Here is a 16,812-nt window from a genome sequence, read left to right as displayed (position 1 = left end):
TAGGAGAGAGCTTGCCTTCGAGTCTTCACAGAGTGTGTGAGCTGACACACAGACACATTTAGTTCTTGAGGGAGAGGTCCCAAGACTTTGGTGGGGACAGAAATATTTGTACTGGCTCCTGGCTCTCTTCTGAGCCACATCTTTGTTGAGGGTTGTTATTTCCTATGCGTACACTTACACCTCAAGTTAAACTTATTTTCAGAATTCATTTAAGGTTTATGTCTCCCTTGATGGTCTTTTTTCCTCAGGAAAAAAAATGTAAGATGTTTATCACTTTACAAGATTTCCCATATCCATCATGACAATAAAAGACCTGCAATGCTTAGCCGAGATGTTCCAAAGCTGTCATTTGATCCAGGTGGACAGTTTTAGCCAATAAGAATACATGGTGCATAATTAAATTTGAGTTTCAGATAAACAATGAGAAATTTTCAGTAAGTCCCATGCAATATTTGGGAAATACTTATCCTAAAAACATATCTGCTGTTTACGTGAAACTCAGATTTACCTGGTATCCCTAATACTGATTTGCTCCTTTCAAGCAGAAAGTTCAGGACACCTTCTGCTTGAGGATTAAAAATTCACCCCTCGACAGGGTTGCCCATTTCTCCCTGTCATGGACCTTTATGCCCTCCTACAAATAGTTGCTCTACTGAGGCTTACATCTGTGAATGCCAAGAAAGTATTTTATTGGACCCTTGAAGTAGCATTTTCTACACTGAGAAGTTATAATTAAGAAAAACTCATCCAGAAGCTTTATAAAAAGCTTCCTTTAATTGAATTCAACATGCCTACGTGTACATTTTTATTTATTTACATTTCTCCTTGTTCCAAAAAAAAAAAAGGAGCTAAGGTTTCTCATAAAATGTATCTGGAAAATACGTGAATAAAAAGAGTAAAGATAAAAATCAGGTTAGGGAAATCAGATGAAGTCAGGAATGAAGTTAATATACACAAGGGACATTGTCAGGCCTGGGAGAGCTGATGTGCAGGGAGGCAGACAGATTCGACTGGGGCTTTGTACAGCGGATGTAAGGAGGACCTCAGCAAGCCACGTATTTCACAATATCCACAAAATAAAACAAACCAGTTGCTCAGGAGTCACTCAGCATTCCTGGTTTTGACCTGAGCAAGACCCTCTTAGAGGACAGAGTATAATCCAGTAACTAACGGTCCTTCTAAGATCCTTTTAGGATAAATACAGCAACTAGTTTCTAAAGCCTCAATATTTGCCAACGGCCCAATGCCCTAATGCAGTTCAGAAACAGCAATTCTTCAGATGTCAGAAGAATGTAGCCTCTGATGTCTTATCTAAATAATAATGATACGGATGATGACAGCAATGATAATAATCATGATGGTAATTCCTGTGATGTACTAAACATCTGCTCTATGCCAGGGAAATACATTTAACCTGCACAATAATCCTGTAAGGTAGATGTTATTACCTCTCTCTCTTTTTTTTTTTCAAGCAGGTGAAATTGAGGCTCAGAGTTTTGTATCCAGAATCATGAAACCATTAAATGGAAGAGCTGTGATTTGAACCTAAGCTCGTCTGATTCTAAAAGCCTGGCTCTTTCTGAGAATGAAAAAGGGTTTACATTTTTTTGTGGGGTTTAAAACTAACATTTGGTTCTCTATTTTCCCAGTGGGGAAAGTAATCCTGTCAACTTAGAAAAATAGAGAAAAATAGAAAAGAAGGAAGAAAAAAATCACCCAAACTTTCATTGCACAAAAGAAACAAAGGTCACGTACGGTCCCTGTTAATTGGGAAAAGGGGGATTATACAGACCTGAATGATAAAGAGGAATCATGAGAGAAGGACAAAGGCATTTCAAGTTATAAACAAGCCATTTACAATGTTTCCCTTAAAAAATTGGTTTTTAAAGTGACTTTGTTTGTAAATTAGGTTTAGAGAACCTGGATTCTCGGTTGTGCTTTGCCAAAAACTGGCCTTGAGACCTTCTTAAATCATTTTGCTGGGTTCCCCTGCCCCATCCCCTCAACGTTTTCTTTCCCTTTCTGGAAAATGAAGGTTTGGACTGTTCATGTTTTTCAGAGTTACCTTTGGGGTTAAGTGTTTAAAAACCTGGATAACTTGTCCCACCCCAGGCTGACTGAATCAAACTCTCTGGAGGCCTGGGCACCTCCATTTTCCAAGATGCTCATATGATTGCAGCTCTCTAAAGACAGAAAGGCTAAAGCCAATTGCTCCTGCTTCAACAGGCCTCAAGATCGGAGGGTTCCAAGGTGACCCTTCACCGAAGGAGGAGGATCAATCCTACAAAAGAAGATATTTTTTACGGGGGAAACCACCTTTCAGGTCATTCCACGTCAGCCCTGAGCGTGACGCCTGGTTCTTAGCCTGCCGCCATACTTCACCTGTAGGCGCCCAGGTTGATGCAGCTTATCCCCAGATTGTATCTGGATCGGATGAAGCCTGGCTGGATCTCTAGTGCTCTCGTGTAAGCCTCCACGGCTTCCTCGCTGCGGTCTCCATTCGCCAAGGTTGCCCCGAGACGGTTCCATAACGAGTAATCCTGATGACAAAATGAGAGCTCTCTAACGACCAGTACAAGCCACAATGACAGAGTATTCCCATGTTCCCCGCAGAAGAAGGATGATGGCTAAAAATGTATCCAGTGCTCATGGACAAGGACCATAAGGTGGTGAATTACTCGAAACTCTTTATGGACTACTTCGTGAAACGACTTCTCAGAGCACTGACTTCACTCATGAAAGCGCAGCTATTATTTGATGCTCTCAGGTAATTCATGTTTCTATTTTAGGTCTTTAAGTATAATAACAGCCACAGGAGCATATCCTTAGTATTGATCCATTTAAACCATTGGATGCAGGGAAATAAAGTGTAGCAGAACTGTACAAAGTGTATCCTGTGAAAGCTTATTTTTAATGGAGAACCTTATGCTTTCGTGCTATGCACTTACCTCTGGCCGAACAGTTAAGGCAGCATTAAATGCATCTATTGCTCTATTAAATTCTCCGCTCAGGTGGAACAGTACCCCTAGACCGGTCTGTAGGTCTGGGTCAATCATATCTCCATTTTGGTGGGCGGCTTCCAGGTATAATTCCTTCACTCCTTCCAGAACAGCGCTACAAAGGGGGAAAAAACAAGGGGGAATTTGTAGTTCAAATAGTGTGACCATCCATGATTCACCATTATCTTCTCTGTTGCAAGAGAACATTGCAGACTGGAAAAAACTTGCTTAAAATATTTTAGCATAATGAGAGGACTATTAATACTGCACTTTAAAAAACTACCTGCTGATGCTCATGAAATATTTTGTCATACACAGATATAAACTGTGCTAAGTAAGGTCTCCACGGGAGACTTCCACTGACCCTGTAAGTGCCAATGTAAGAAACCCCAGGGCTAAGTGTTCCTTGAGAAAGAATATATATAACACGATGATTTATTTGACAGAAACAAAATTCCCAGAAGAAAGGACTTCCATTTCCCCCTATACCTAATTCTCAGGCTTATAAAACCTGACACTTGGTGCTTATCATAATTTATGATAAGTACTTATTGGTATTTATCATAATTTATTTCGGTCTAAAGCATTTGGCTTTAAAATATGGCTCTTGGATAAATGTCTGTGAAGCCCATGAATGTAGATCATGTGCCCAAAGGTTGGCTCTGGTCTCAGCATCAATGTTTTCAATCAGGGCTGCTCTTCTCACAGAATGCTGCCCTAGGGACCATGTGGAACCGGTGGTGGTGGGGACCTGGGGCTCCTTAATTACCCTCATGGTGATTGAATATGTGGGTAGGATGGAATGAGAAGGATACCTATCAACTGGAGACTTAGACATCCTCCGGGTAAGGCCTGGAGATCCCTTCTTGCTCTTCACAAGGTATTTGTACTTCGGATTTTGCTTAATCCAATTCTTTAGAGATTCGCAGGCATCCTGCTGATGGCCAGTGTTAGTGTAACTCACAGCCAAAGCCATCAAAGCTTTCAAGTTGTTGGGCTGCAAGTCTAAGCACCTGAAAGAAGGAAAAAAGAAAACCCAGCTAATTTCGGAATTTTTTTGGAGCCAGAGCCTGAACGGTGCTTTAGAAAATTTGAGGTCTTTATTAATTAAATGGTACAAAAGCACTGCTAAATGTATGTGAAGTCTCTGGAAAATACCTTATTTATCTACATGAAAATTGGGACCTAAGCCTATTTTTAAGAAAGTTAAGACTCATTCTGATGAGTGCTGTGTTTGGGAATTTTAATAAATCATTTTAAAACTATAGAAAATGTGGCTAATCCCTGTTGACTTACTAGTAGTTTATCTAATGAGAAGTAGGACATATCATTATTTTAACTCTGCTCTACTATCACTATATTAAATGTACATTATCCACCAAGCAGACTGACTTGAACTAAATTTGGACAACCGAGATGGAAGATTGTACAATGTTTTGTAGATATATTTTGTAAAAATAAAAGTATTTATTTATAAGAAAGGTTAGGAAAAGTGGAAGTCTATTTAGTGGGGGCTGTTTTCTTCCTGGGTTTAAATTAGGCCTCTAATCAAGTAAGGTGTGATGCTACTAATCCAAAGTAGTCTAGCTCTTTAGTCAGGGCTCAGGAGTTGTACTTGCAGGTTGCTCAAAGTATCTCAGGAGAAGCTCTGTAGACACCAGGAACTAAAATTACACTGAGATTATCCGTGGTATGTTTTTCCTGAAGAAAATTTTCAGACACTATAGAAGGCTAGAAAGTTAAAGGGAGCTATGTATTCAATGAGTCTACTTCGTGACTGCTTTTCACATAGACTTTTCATGCCAATGAAGGTCAATTGATTTGTAGGTGGCTAAACATTGTGATTTAGGAACATTATTTCTTCATAAGTTCTTGTTTTCCAGAGTAAGTGCAAGTAAAACATGCCATCTCAGTACTCATCCTGGCCAAATTCTTTACAGTGTACTTAAGGGTAAAAAGACAAATCTGAAACAACAGGAAATCCATTAATAAGTCCACCCGGCCCATGGTTTTGCATTTAGCTTCATCTACCTCTGGAGGGCGACAATAGCTGCTTGTTCATTTTCATTCTCTGCCTGGGTTATCCCGAGGAATTGCCATGCCTACAAAAAACAACCGACGTCAACATTTCAAGAGGAAGCAGAATCACTCCCGTGCTATAGTTGGTTTGTTTACCTGTGACAGATCCCTCTGTACAGAGCAACCTGTCTCAGGTGTGAGAGTCTTGTAAAAGGGAAAAATATCACATACATTTCTTCATTCAAACTCTCTTGTGACATCTGGGTCAAATCTTCTGTCACTATTTACAAACTCTCAGTATTTATTCTCTCCTGTTACCCATGGAAACCTTTGAGTTTCTGAGATTTCATGATATTAGATATCTTAAAACCAGAAGATAGATATATAAAGTTATGTATTTGTGAGGAAAACAGGTAGAAAAATAACCCAGAAATGTAGCTAGTCTTAAGTTTATACGAAATCTCAAGATGTACACAATGAAATTAGCTTGTATAAATGAAAGTCAAGCAGTTATTAGAAGATGTAACAGGAAATTTAGAAACTAGGGAAAACAAAACCATCAAGCCCCTATAATGTGTTCATTGCTCTAATATAATCACTGTTAAAATGCATAAAACACATCTAAAATGCAATCTGATGTATATATATATATAATTTTATAGCTTACACTTACTACTTTGTTGAATTATAAGCACTTTTTCATGTTTTTTTTTTACAACATTCTCCTACTTAGGATTTTTAGTTTAAATTTTGCCCAATGGATATCCCATTATTTACTCAACCAATTCCCAGTTATTGCTCTAAGGTTGTTTCCAATCCTTTGCTTTTGTAAATAATGTGAAGAATATCTTTAGGCTGATAATGTTTTTCATATCTAGAATGAAAGTTTTAATATAACAAATTTGTACTTATGCACTTTTAAGAATAATAATTCTCACACTATTACAAAAACATACATATCAACGAAACTTCTCATTACGCACACTGTCCTCAAATTTGCTTGGGGTGGGGGTATATCCGAGTCTTAGGGATTTAAAAAGGTTTGAGAAGTGCATAAAACTCTCTTACCTTTGAGAATCAATGCTATGAATATTTTGAAAAATCGTAGGAAATTATAGGAAAAATTATAGGAAAACACATAGTGTCATCTTAAAGTGCTGTAAAAATTATATTGGCTTTTACCCTTATGGATTGTTATTACACAAACTATATACACTCATAAAAAATACTAATTTATTTCCCCCCAGCATATCTGTGATTCTTTTTAATCTTTCAAGTCTACAGAGCACAGCCTCTTTTGATTTCACCTTCCACACATCTGAGAATGCATCCTAAGAAAAGATTACTCTGGGGGCTGCTTCCTAGTCTTCGGGAGTGGTGTCATTTTCACTGTCCACAGATCGTCCGTTATCTTAGCCTTGGGGTCTCCATCGATTCAGAAGCCCTGGGTCCTTGTCTAGGGTTCACTAGTTACCAAGTGTCCTAATGCTCTCATTCATGAATCTGGGATAATAATATATACCTGTTTTTTTTTTTTTTTTTTTTTTTAAAGAAAAACGTTCTCGGGTTGCTGTGTTAAGTGATATAATACACATGAAAACACATAACATTTAGAAATGTAAGATGATATTATTTTTGGGGGGAGTGGACTATGGTTTTCTATTAATGTGATGATTTTCTCTTCTACAATGATTCATATGCCTTTTTAAAAAAATTTCCAATATTTTGGTTCAGAATTCCAGCTCTCAGTTCCATCTCATTTCACTATCAATGAATGTGTTGATCATCAAGTTACCAGGGGCTTTAGGGATCAGTGTACTTGTTTTATTCCACACAAACTGAGTACAACCAATAGTAATAATGAAGGCTCAATATTTATGTGCCAGGCACTGAACTGAGCACTTTATTTGTATAAACTAATTTAATCCTCACAACACCAAATGAGATGGTTACATATGAGGAAACGAAAGCTCAGGTTTACATGACTTGCCCCAGATCACATGGCTTGTGGCTAACCAGCAGCAGAGCGTGATTTGAACCCACACAGTTAGGAGAGCAGAGCCAAGATTCTTCACCACTATTCTACGCTGCCTTCTCAGCAACTGTATATACCTTCCCTAAAATTTCTGCAAATTCTTTTGGGAATATCCCTTATGTTTCCTGAAAATCACTCACGAAGTAAACAAGAATCCTCTATACCTGCCTCTATCTTTTTAAAGTTCTTTGCAGATTTGGAAGTGTACTGGACCAAGATCAGATTGCAGAAGCCTCTTTGCTGTCCTCACAGCCTCTGTCTCCAATCACCACCCTTCCCACCTCAGAGAAAAGGGTTTTTCTAACATGCAAATCCAAATGTGTCCCTCTTCCCTAGTGGCTCCCCATGGCTTACAGGATGACGTTCCAACTCTTGTCAACCTCTCCTTGCCTCCTCTTCTGCCGTTCTCTCCACCTCGCCCCATCTGACCCAGTGTTTCAGGTCCCTCTGCTACCCTCATACCATTTGCTCCAACCAACAACTCGACTCCCCTGCTGCTTTTAATTAATCCCCTCTCCTTCAAACCTCAGCTTTGGATTTCCTTGTAGGGGAAGGCTGGTTCTCCCAGCCTTCTCTGAGTGCCCTGATGCTGCATTTATGACATGCACTGACTTATTTATTTGTCTCTCCAGATGAACCACCTCCATGTCTTTTCAACTTTTTCATTTTCTCAGATCTTCAGTGTTTGAAGCCAGTGTCTGGCACACTCCGTGGCATAGTATGTGCTCAATAGATGAGTGAGGAAATCAAGAGTGAGCTACAGCATGGCTGTGGACTCAGGCAAGACGGTGCACGACCCCCCAAAAGCACTGCCGAGCTTCCAGGAAGGCAATTTTAGTTTTTCATTTCTTGGCCCCACCCTTTATTTTGGGGCACTGTAGATGCTGCAGATATGGTTAGGAAATAGGTTATATCAGACTAAACCAGGTTAACTCCTTTGGGAACCTTTACTTGACGAAAATGCCACCCAGTAGAGCTCTGTGTCACCCTCTGTCCCTCTTTAGCACATGCAGCCAATTTCTGAGCCTGGCAGGATGAAGGGGAAATGACACCTCTGCATCTCCAGGGTCCTGAAGAATTGCTGCTTCCATGAACAGGATGGTGACTGGCAGGTCCCCTTCCTTCAGCCTTTTCAAGCCTTCTTCAAAGGCTCCAGGCCAGTCCTTGAAGGGGTTTTCAGTGTGGAAGTAATATCCCTACAACACAGAGAAGGGCCAACACAAGATCCATCGATTTAGCTCTTCATGCTCAAAATTTTAATTTAATATCACTAAGCTAATTTAATGAATTAAATTAATGTAATTACAATTAAATTTCAATTACTGTTTTTTTCCTTATTAAGACTGTACATTTTCAGTGTATAAATTTTATTTTGCTATTGAATAAAATAAAAAGAAACAAAAAGTTACCGATAATGCAGCTAACAAAGAAACTCAATGGTAAATATACCATTCACACAACCAGGTCAAGTCCCCAGGGGATTCCTCAGGAAGACTTCCCTGATCTGAGCCCCAGCAAATATGTGAATGCAGTGAACAACTAGCCAAATTACCCGTGAAGTCCCAGTTACCCTTCAATTTGTACTTTTAAAAACAGTTGGAAAAAAAGAAACTTGAGAAATAAGTTTAAATAACTTGAAAGATAGAGATGTGGAATTTTCTTGCACGGGGTGGGAGAGATATATGTGTGTTATGGTTTTTGTGGTGGTGAAAGTCTCCATAATATTTAGTTCTGGATAATTTCTGTGATAGTTGGTTCAATCCAACAAATACTTATTTGTGTCTACTCTGCACTAGGTCCTGGGGAAATGATGATTAATAGTCTCTGAACTTAGGGGATTTACATTTAAATCTATATAGTCATTAAAATGTATTTCTCTTCCCAATGATCTGTGTCCCTCAGCAGATCAGGCAATTTCATAAAGTCAGAACAACCACCTCATTAAAAATAACTGTCTCTTCCACAAAAGGAAAAACTAAGTAAGAAGGAAGAACACTGATACAGATCATCAGACTTTGGGCTATAATCTTTGAACCTGAGGCATGGCTGAGACCCTGAGCTTACTTCTGAGACCCCATATTCATAACACCACTCTATAAGCTGGTCATACCCTGTGACTTTTGATAAGGGGTTTTGTCTTTCTAAGCATCTATGGAGAGTACAGGTCTCTATTTGTTCTATTTTAAAATCTTAATAGCATCAACAGACTATATTATTTGTATCTATCAAATTAAAAGGATTTTATGATAATGTATGCTAGCAAAGTTGCGACAAATAATGTCTCTCAGACACTTCTGATGAGAGTTTAAATTGGGACACATTTTCTCCAAAATAATACAGCTACACATATAAAGAGCCTCTAAATAGTTCATAGCTTTCAGTCTAATAAATTTCTCTAAAAGTCTATCATAAGGTAATAATCAAGGCAGACAAAGACTTGAGCATGAAGCTTTCACTGTCTCTTTACAATAACAAAAAAAATGAAAGTTATTTGAATGTCCATCAATAGGGGATGGATTAAATAAATTTTAACATAATACAAGTAATTATAATAACTAAAACTAAGTGAGGCTTAAGCTACAAAACTTCACATATAATATGAGCTTATTTGTTTAATTTATATAACTATAGAAAATACTAGATTATTTGTACATTCTGCATTGCTTGCATTTTTACAATAAAAGAATATCTATAACTTTAAAACATGCATTCTCAGTGGATAACATAGCCATCAGTAGGGCAAAAACTGGTTTGAGGAGTGGGAGGGTGAAAAAAAATCTTAAATATAACTATGGTTTGTAGCCCTCAAAAGGCCACAGGACATAAACAGATGCATACTATGTAGTATTAACACTTCAGGGGACTCGGTGGCAACACCTAGCAAAAGTGTCCAAAACCTCCGTATTTTTAAAATCTTGGGGAGAAATGGCTAAACCAAAATGAACAAAAGAGATAATCAGAAGGAAAGCAACTCCCGAAATGTTAGCAGTGATGATATTTAGGTTGACAATTTATTAAAAAATTATCCAAAGAGGTTGAGAAAACCGATCAGCATGTATAAGAAGAGAATTGATCACCTTCTCACTAGCTGAGATTGTAACTTGATTTTGGGCTTCTTGGTTCTCGGATATCCAGTTCCTCCGGGCCATTTCTTCCCATTCTGCTTGCATCTTATCCCAAAACTCTGTATCTGACTAGGAGACAGGAAAAATTAAGAGAGATGGATTTAAGAACATGCTAAATCATTTAGTTTATTTCCAGAAAGACAGTTTTCCTCATAGATCAAAATGAGTTCTGAGGAGGAATAAAATGTTGAAACTGGACACATCCAATGATACCCACTGTTAAAGAGGGTGGTAGGTTCTGAGATGAGTGGGAGACAGGTGCTTAGCTTTTAGGTAGCTCCCAGGCAAATTGGCCCAACCTCCAAGAGGATGAGAGGGTATGACTGGGCTGTGGGAGGGCTGGCTTGGACTCTGATCCCCATGGGTCAGGGAAACAGAAAGAAATTGGATTTGAAGGAACCACTTGGGACTTATTCGGCTGTTAGCAGTTAGCATGACAGATAAAAGGGTGAAGACTGTCCTTGTTTTCTGGCACCACAGAAGCCTTCCAGATTCGGTGCCGAAACCCAAGTTACCTGCCAGTGTGGTAAGAGAGATGCTTAGAAACCACTTAATTTTCTTTAAAGAAAACAAAGAAGTGGGTATTCCTTGATCACCTGAGTCTGGGACTGAGATCCAGACTCTTTACCTGCAAATCTCAATTTCTACAGTTCTAAGTCCAGTGACTTGTTGACATGCCATCAACCGACTTGAGGTTGCCCTTCACCTTTCAATCCCCCTGGTCTCACCTCCACTCCATCATCATGCCTGAGTGGTGGTTGTCTGTGGCAGGAACTCTTCTTCAAAGTTGCTTTGAATGATAAATATAACCTCATGTCTTTTGCATACAAATGTTCAGGGAATAAAGGCAAGCTCAATGTGATTAGTCCCAGGCCACTAAATAAATTTGCTCAAGTTCACTGGGCAACTTTTATATCCAGAATATTGAATCCTACAACAGAAATGGGTCCTGTCCTTTCAGTGGGGGCCTCCCCTCCTTGAGGGCATCTTGACAATCTGTGTCTGGGAGGCTGGAAGCACATGGAATGGCCACCACTTATCCAGGTTAAGGTTAGTAATGAAATTTAAAATTTCTTTTTCAATGAGTCTTTCTAGTAGAATACCAAATTGTGCAAACAAAACAATCTCAGATATACAAAAGCAATGGCTAGATAAAAGAATAGGAGGAAATATGCTACCACGTTAAGAGTAACCTATCTTTGAATGATGGGATCATAGGTGATGTTTCTCCTGCTTCTTGACATTTTTCCATACTTTCTGGATTTTCTCAGTATGCATCGATTTTACAATTAAAAAAGGTTAAAAATGACAAAAAAGAAAAATAAATTAACTTTCCTCTTTTAACACCCTGAAAACGGAGTGTTTAGGTACTGAGGAGTTAGGAGAAAAATTTTTGGAGATTCAGTTTCTTGAATAGCTTTTCCAAGATGCGGGTTCAACCTGTCTGCATAGATAGGAAGAGAAATCTGGTAAGTGAATTAATTTTTCGGTGTTTACTGACTTTCCCAAGCCCCCTGGTGGGTGATGTGAAATGCCAATGACTTCCAGTACTTTCTAAGGCAGTTATATGTTCCCTTAGTGAGATTCCTTAGAATTTAAAGCTATTACAAGTCTTGTGAATGAAAGAATGAGGGGGATTTTATAATGTGGACATCTGGGTTACAAAAGGAAGCATTACCTTTCCTGAAGTTTCAAATCAGAGCGGTCGATACATAAATAAGATTGGTGTGGAAAACAGAGCCTCAGCTGAGGTGGGCTGCCAGGTTCTCACTTAATGAGCTACACCAGGCATGACTGTTACCACTTAGGATAAGTTCTGCTGACTAATTAAAGTGCACAGCACAATTTCATTTAATTACAGAAGACTACTTGTAGCACAATCAATTTTCGTCTAATCTCAGAATCCAGACTTCATTCACGTAACTGCAATTAACACTGCTTTTTTCTATTTCTAATCAATTTCAGAGAAACTTGAAACATATTTGAATTTTTAACATTTTAGTCATGCCTGAGGGGATAGAATGTATTGATGATTTTCTTAGCTGTTCTGGGATTTTGGTAGATTGTTTTTCATATTCTACAGGTAGTAAGTTATCTGCTTACACCAGAAATGAGCTATTGTTTGCAATCCATTCTCATTTTTAAAAACAGCTTTCTGATTATAACAATGGTAGATATTTATAGACAGTTTGGGATATACAGTATGATGGTTTTTAAGAATGGCAGCTTTCTCCTCAGCTGAACCGGGGAACAAATGCTGGCTCCATCACTGACCTTCTGCAAGTTCCTTAATCTCTCTAGGTCTCATTTGCCTTATCTTTAAAATGAAGATATAATAGTGATCTCTGTTAGTAGTTATGATGACTACATGAGAAAATGTATCTATGGCATAAAGCACATGGTCAATGCTCAATTAAAGTAGGTTCTTGTTAGTGTTTTCGTAGCATTGAAAAATTTAAAGAGTGAACAAAGATCACCCACAACCTCAAAGCTCAAATATACATCTCTGAGTATTTTGGTGTTTCAGTTGGCTGTAAATACATATCCTTGTCCTCTGAAGACAGCTTTCCTCTCTTCATTCAAATCATTCCCTTCTACTTAATTATTCAAAAAGTTAAGAATGTTATGGTAAAAATGGACTGTTTTGTAGCAATTAAAATGGTATTTAGGAAGAGTTCATTACAACATGGAATAGTCTTTGAGTTACAATGTTCCTCGAGCAGTAGTATGATCACAATGATAGAAAACAACAACAAATAATATGTTTGGGGGAAAAAAACTATAGAAAAGTGCACTAATAGCACTGCTTGCATGGGATGGGATTTTGAGTAATTTGCCCCATCACCTTTCTTTGTACTTCTCAGCATTTTCCAAACTTTCTATTACTAGCATGTGTTATTTTGGTGAAAAAGTAGGATTTGGTTAAAAAACTCTGACTTCTTTTCAATTTTATTTCCTCCATGATGTTTTTTGCAATGACCCCTCCCCCACCAGAGCAATTTCTTGCCTCCTTGAATTCCTTCAATACAGGTAGGATGTGTCAGTGGTTTGGAAGAAGACAGGTATGTGCTCGAAGCTGCCATCATTCCCATAAACTTGAGCAAGCCATTTTAACCCATCTGTGCATTACGTTTTCTCATTTGTACAGTGAGAAGCTTGGGTTTATTAGACAAATAGCTCAGGCATCTTTGTCGATACAGATTGGCTCAAAAGATCAGCATAAGGGGAAAGGGAGATCTTAGCCTAGGATCACATTTTTTTTTTTTTTTTTGAAGGGGGCTTCTAGCCTGTTCACTGATCTCCAAAAATTATACTTTAAAGCACTTTCCCAAAAGTATATTTGACATTTTTCCTTCGCTATTTGATTGTAAACTAGAAAATAAAAATTTCTATAAGAATCATGACAAAATTAAATATTAATTAGATTAAAATATAAAGAATAAGAAAACAAACAATTTAGAACCGGGAGATTGTAAGGAGTAGTGGCATATTATCAGTTCCCATTCATAAGTCTATTTTGCTCATTCTTGAGTTAAAATAGAGATACTTTCAATTTTGTAGTCAAACATAACTGTCGATTAGAAAGATGCTGGGGTTGTGTTGTGAAAGAATTGAGCAGTGTGAAGCATATGCCGGTTCTGCCTGTGAGGGGACTGGCTTTCTTTTGGCCCCTTCAGCCATCCAATGATTAACTGTTAACTGGATCAAAACTTTCAAAAAACAATCAACCTGCCAACCAACCCATCCTGTATATGCAAAAAAAAAGAGAGTACCTCTTGCATTGTGAGGAATGAAAACTCACTATAAGAAGCTGGGTCAAGTATTTGCCACGCAATAAATAGTTTTTGTTGAAGGGAAATTACGAGCAGTTTGGGACCTCACTGTCTTAAGACCCAGTAGCTCAGGTTGGTGAAGACTGGCTGAAAGGTCCCCACTCACCACATCTCTTGACTAAGCTGGTGACTAAGAGCTCAGTAATAGTCGAGGATTCTGGATGATTGCTCAAAGAACATATTCAACCTGGGGCTGTAATCATAGACATACAGCACCCTGATCAAGGATGGGATAGAATTTGAATTGGTCAGAGTTTTTTTTTTTTTTTTTTTTTGGATTGGTCAGAATTAGTTTGAGCTCTGGGTATAGTCTGGGGTGTCCCATGTAGTGAAGATCATTGACAAACTGGAGTCTACTCAGGCAACAACGAAAGGGCAAGAGTAACCCTGTTTATGGAGTAATTCATCTAGAAAAGCATGACTCAGTGGAGTGATGCGGCTTAGCCTTGTTGTATAGACAGCAGAAGTAGGATGAATAAATGGCGGTTCCAAAGGGACAGACTTTTATCAAACACAATATGAAGCCTGATCATGCAATGGGCTGCTTCCTCTTCCGAGGGATGGGTTCCACAACATTAGAAGTCTTCAAACAGAAACAGAATGACCAATGTGAGGAGTGCTGTAAAGACAATGCACAGATGAGATGCAGGTTTGAACCAGTGAAATCTGTAGTCTCTTACAACCCTGAGGGGGCTCTGGTGACAACACTACTAAGGAATTGATTTATTGAATGAAACTGAAAGGCTCAAAATTAATAAAACCTCTCTGAAAAATCAAAACAAAACAAATGACGAGACAGCAGGGTCAGAGAAGCCAGATATCTACACTCAAGATACTCTGCTTCAGACTCCTCGTGAGTCTGAACTCGTGAGGACGGTGGTGTATACTTGGAGATGGGATCCTAAAGCACAGGAGAAGCAGAAAGCCTCCAGCAGGGGGCGCAGATCGAGGAAGCAAGCGGGAAGGTGTGGCAAAAAAACAATGAGCTAAGAAATTGATCTATCATGCATGCCCTTTCCCCAATCTAAACAATGTAGGGAAGAAAATGCGTGGGCTTTGGCATCAGGTAGAACAGGCAGGATCCTGGCTATGCCCCTTGTCACGTGACCTCTTCAACTTGGTTTCCTCTTAGAAACAGAGTGGTTGCGCAAGGTTAAGTGGAACAATGCATGTAAAGTGCTTAGAACTTGTAACATTAAGAACTAAGGAATTGGCAGGTAGTGTTATTTTATATTTGTAGATGAAAAAGAATATCTCCCAGGTGATAGAGGAGGCAGTCCCACGAACAGTAAACTGTGTTGTGTGGTTTCAACTCTGAAAAGCAAACATATTGGTACTAGCACTCAACATAGATTTTCTGGTTGCCTCTAGGTTACGCGTGCTTCCTTGTTTAATGGAGTTGGCCATCACTGCAGATGTTGGCAGGCACCTGGGAAAACAGCCTGAGGCTCTCACCAGTGTGTCAGCAGATTAGCCACAGAAATGTGGGGAGGAAAAATTGGAAATGATGAGAAGGAGAGGAGAGGGCACAGGAAGCTGGAAATAATGCAATACAAGGCTGCAGCAGGATGTCAGCAGGCAACCAAGGGCCATTTCTAACAGAGACTCTAAGGTAGTTTTCTGTTCTTTCTATTCTTCTCCTCTTGCGAGGAGCAAAGAGGAAGGGAGTATTAAAATACAGCGAGCAAAACCTGTCGTCCAAAGGGCCAGGGGTTATTGGCCTATTCTTAGCAACGAATGCCTTTGCAGAGCTGTAGTTTCACATGATTGTACTTATGTTTGTGGTTCCAGTGATATTTGCATTCGCCACAAAGAACGGCTCCGAAGGTGCCCTGAAGCTGGAGGTTTGGAGACTAAGCCTGGTTTTGCTGCCACTTGGGAGTAAGGTTTTGTGGGGTCAATGTCTCAGAGGCTGTTTATTTCTTGCAGGCCTCCTAGCTGCTCTTCAGTCAACTAGCAGCATGTGACTGTAGGGCTACTTTACCACAGACACGAGGAAATGCGGAGGGTCCTGGGGTTGGAACCTTGTCTCATGCTCCGTGTGACAACAGCCATGTGATAAAGGATCTGTATGTGGATGGTGAACTACAAGCAGTGTGACTCGGTTCCAGAGGGGTTTCTTCTCCTTTAGCCACGTCTACAGGTACTGAAAAGGTACAGGGAAACTCTCTACTAGTTTTAAAAAATAAAGTATTGGAAATATTTACTAAATCCAAACTATGTGTTTGGGTTTTGCATTATAGGACTATTAAACAAAACAAAACACCTAGCTCTGGATAATACTCTCAAGAAGTTCACTGGCCAATGATAAAATAAAAATAGAGGTAACTGTTATTCAGGATACGGTGAACGAATGATGCAAAAGGAGATGCAGTTATTGCTCAAAGTCACACTATTCTGGTAAATAGCCAGAATTCAAGATATTTCATTTTTCCCCTTTTATGGCAGATTGCATCTTTCAAAATGGCTACTGCAGTATTTCTGGTCCTCCATCCTCTTTAGAATGTTGCCGCACTTCATGAAGAGGTGAAGAGCATTGCCTGTCTTTGGACACTTCCCTTGAGAAACAGAACGCAATGACACTGACCTGATGTGACTTTTGAAGCTAGATCCTCAAAGGGGATCTATACCCTCAAAGGGTCTCCTCAAAGGAGACCCAGGGCATGAGCATTCTACCAAAATAGATTGCTGGCGACAGATAAATTTGATGTATCCTGAGACGTTACCAGGGATAGGAATTTACCATATATAGTTTGTTTTTATGTGATTGTTTTCAGTGGAACTCATTTCCAATTAGCCAG

At 39.1% G+C, this 16,812-nt stretch overlaps 1 protein-coding gene across 11 annotated transcripts in view; it reads right to left on the bottom strand.

The window, feature by feature from the left end:
- PEX5L (peroxisomal biogenesis factor 5 like) overlaps positions 1–16,812 on the bottom strand; it is a 210,749-nt gene that overhangs the window by 9,285 nt on the left and 184,652 nt on the right. For all 11 annotated transcript variants that reach the window (XM_081026065.1, XM_081026059.1, XM_081026060.1 and 8 more), the window contains 6 exons: positions 10,131–10,247; positions 8,106–8,249; positions 5,031–5,101; positions 3,815–4,012; positions 2,949–3,114; positions 2,383–2,540 (listed from right to left, as the gene is read on the bottom strand). In XM_081026065.1, coding sequence (XP_080882191.1) covers positions 2,383–2,540; positions 2,949–3,114; positions 3,815–4,012; positions 5,031–5,101; positions 8,106–8,249; positions 10,131–10,247 — 854 coding nt within the window. The remainder of the gene's footprint in view (positions 1–2,382; positions 2,541–2,948; positions 3,115–3,814; positions 4,013–5,030; positions 5,102–8,105; positions 8,250–10,130; positions 10,248–16,812) is intronic.

Source organism: Rhinolophus hipposideros (assembly GCF_964194185.1).
Source record: "Rhinolophus hipposideros genome assembly, chromosome: 2".
Lineage (NCBI taxonomy): Eukaryota > Metazoa > Chordata > Mammalia > Chiroptera > Rhinolophidae > Rhinolophus > Rhinolophus hipposideros.
This window is presented reverse-complemented; position numbering and strand designations above follow the sequence as displayed.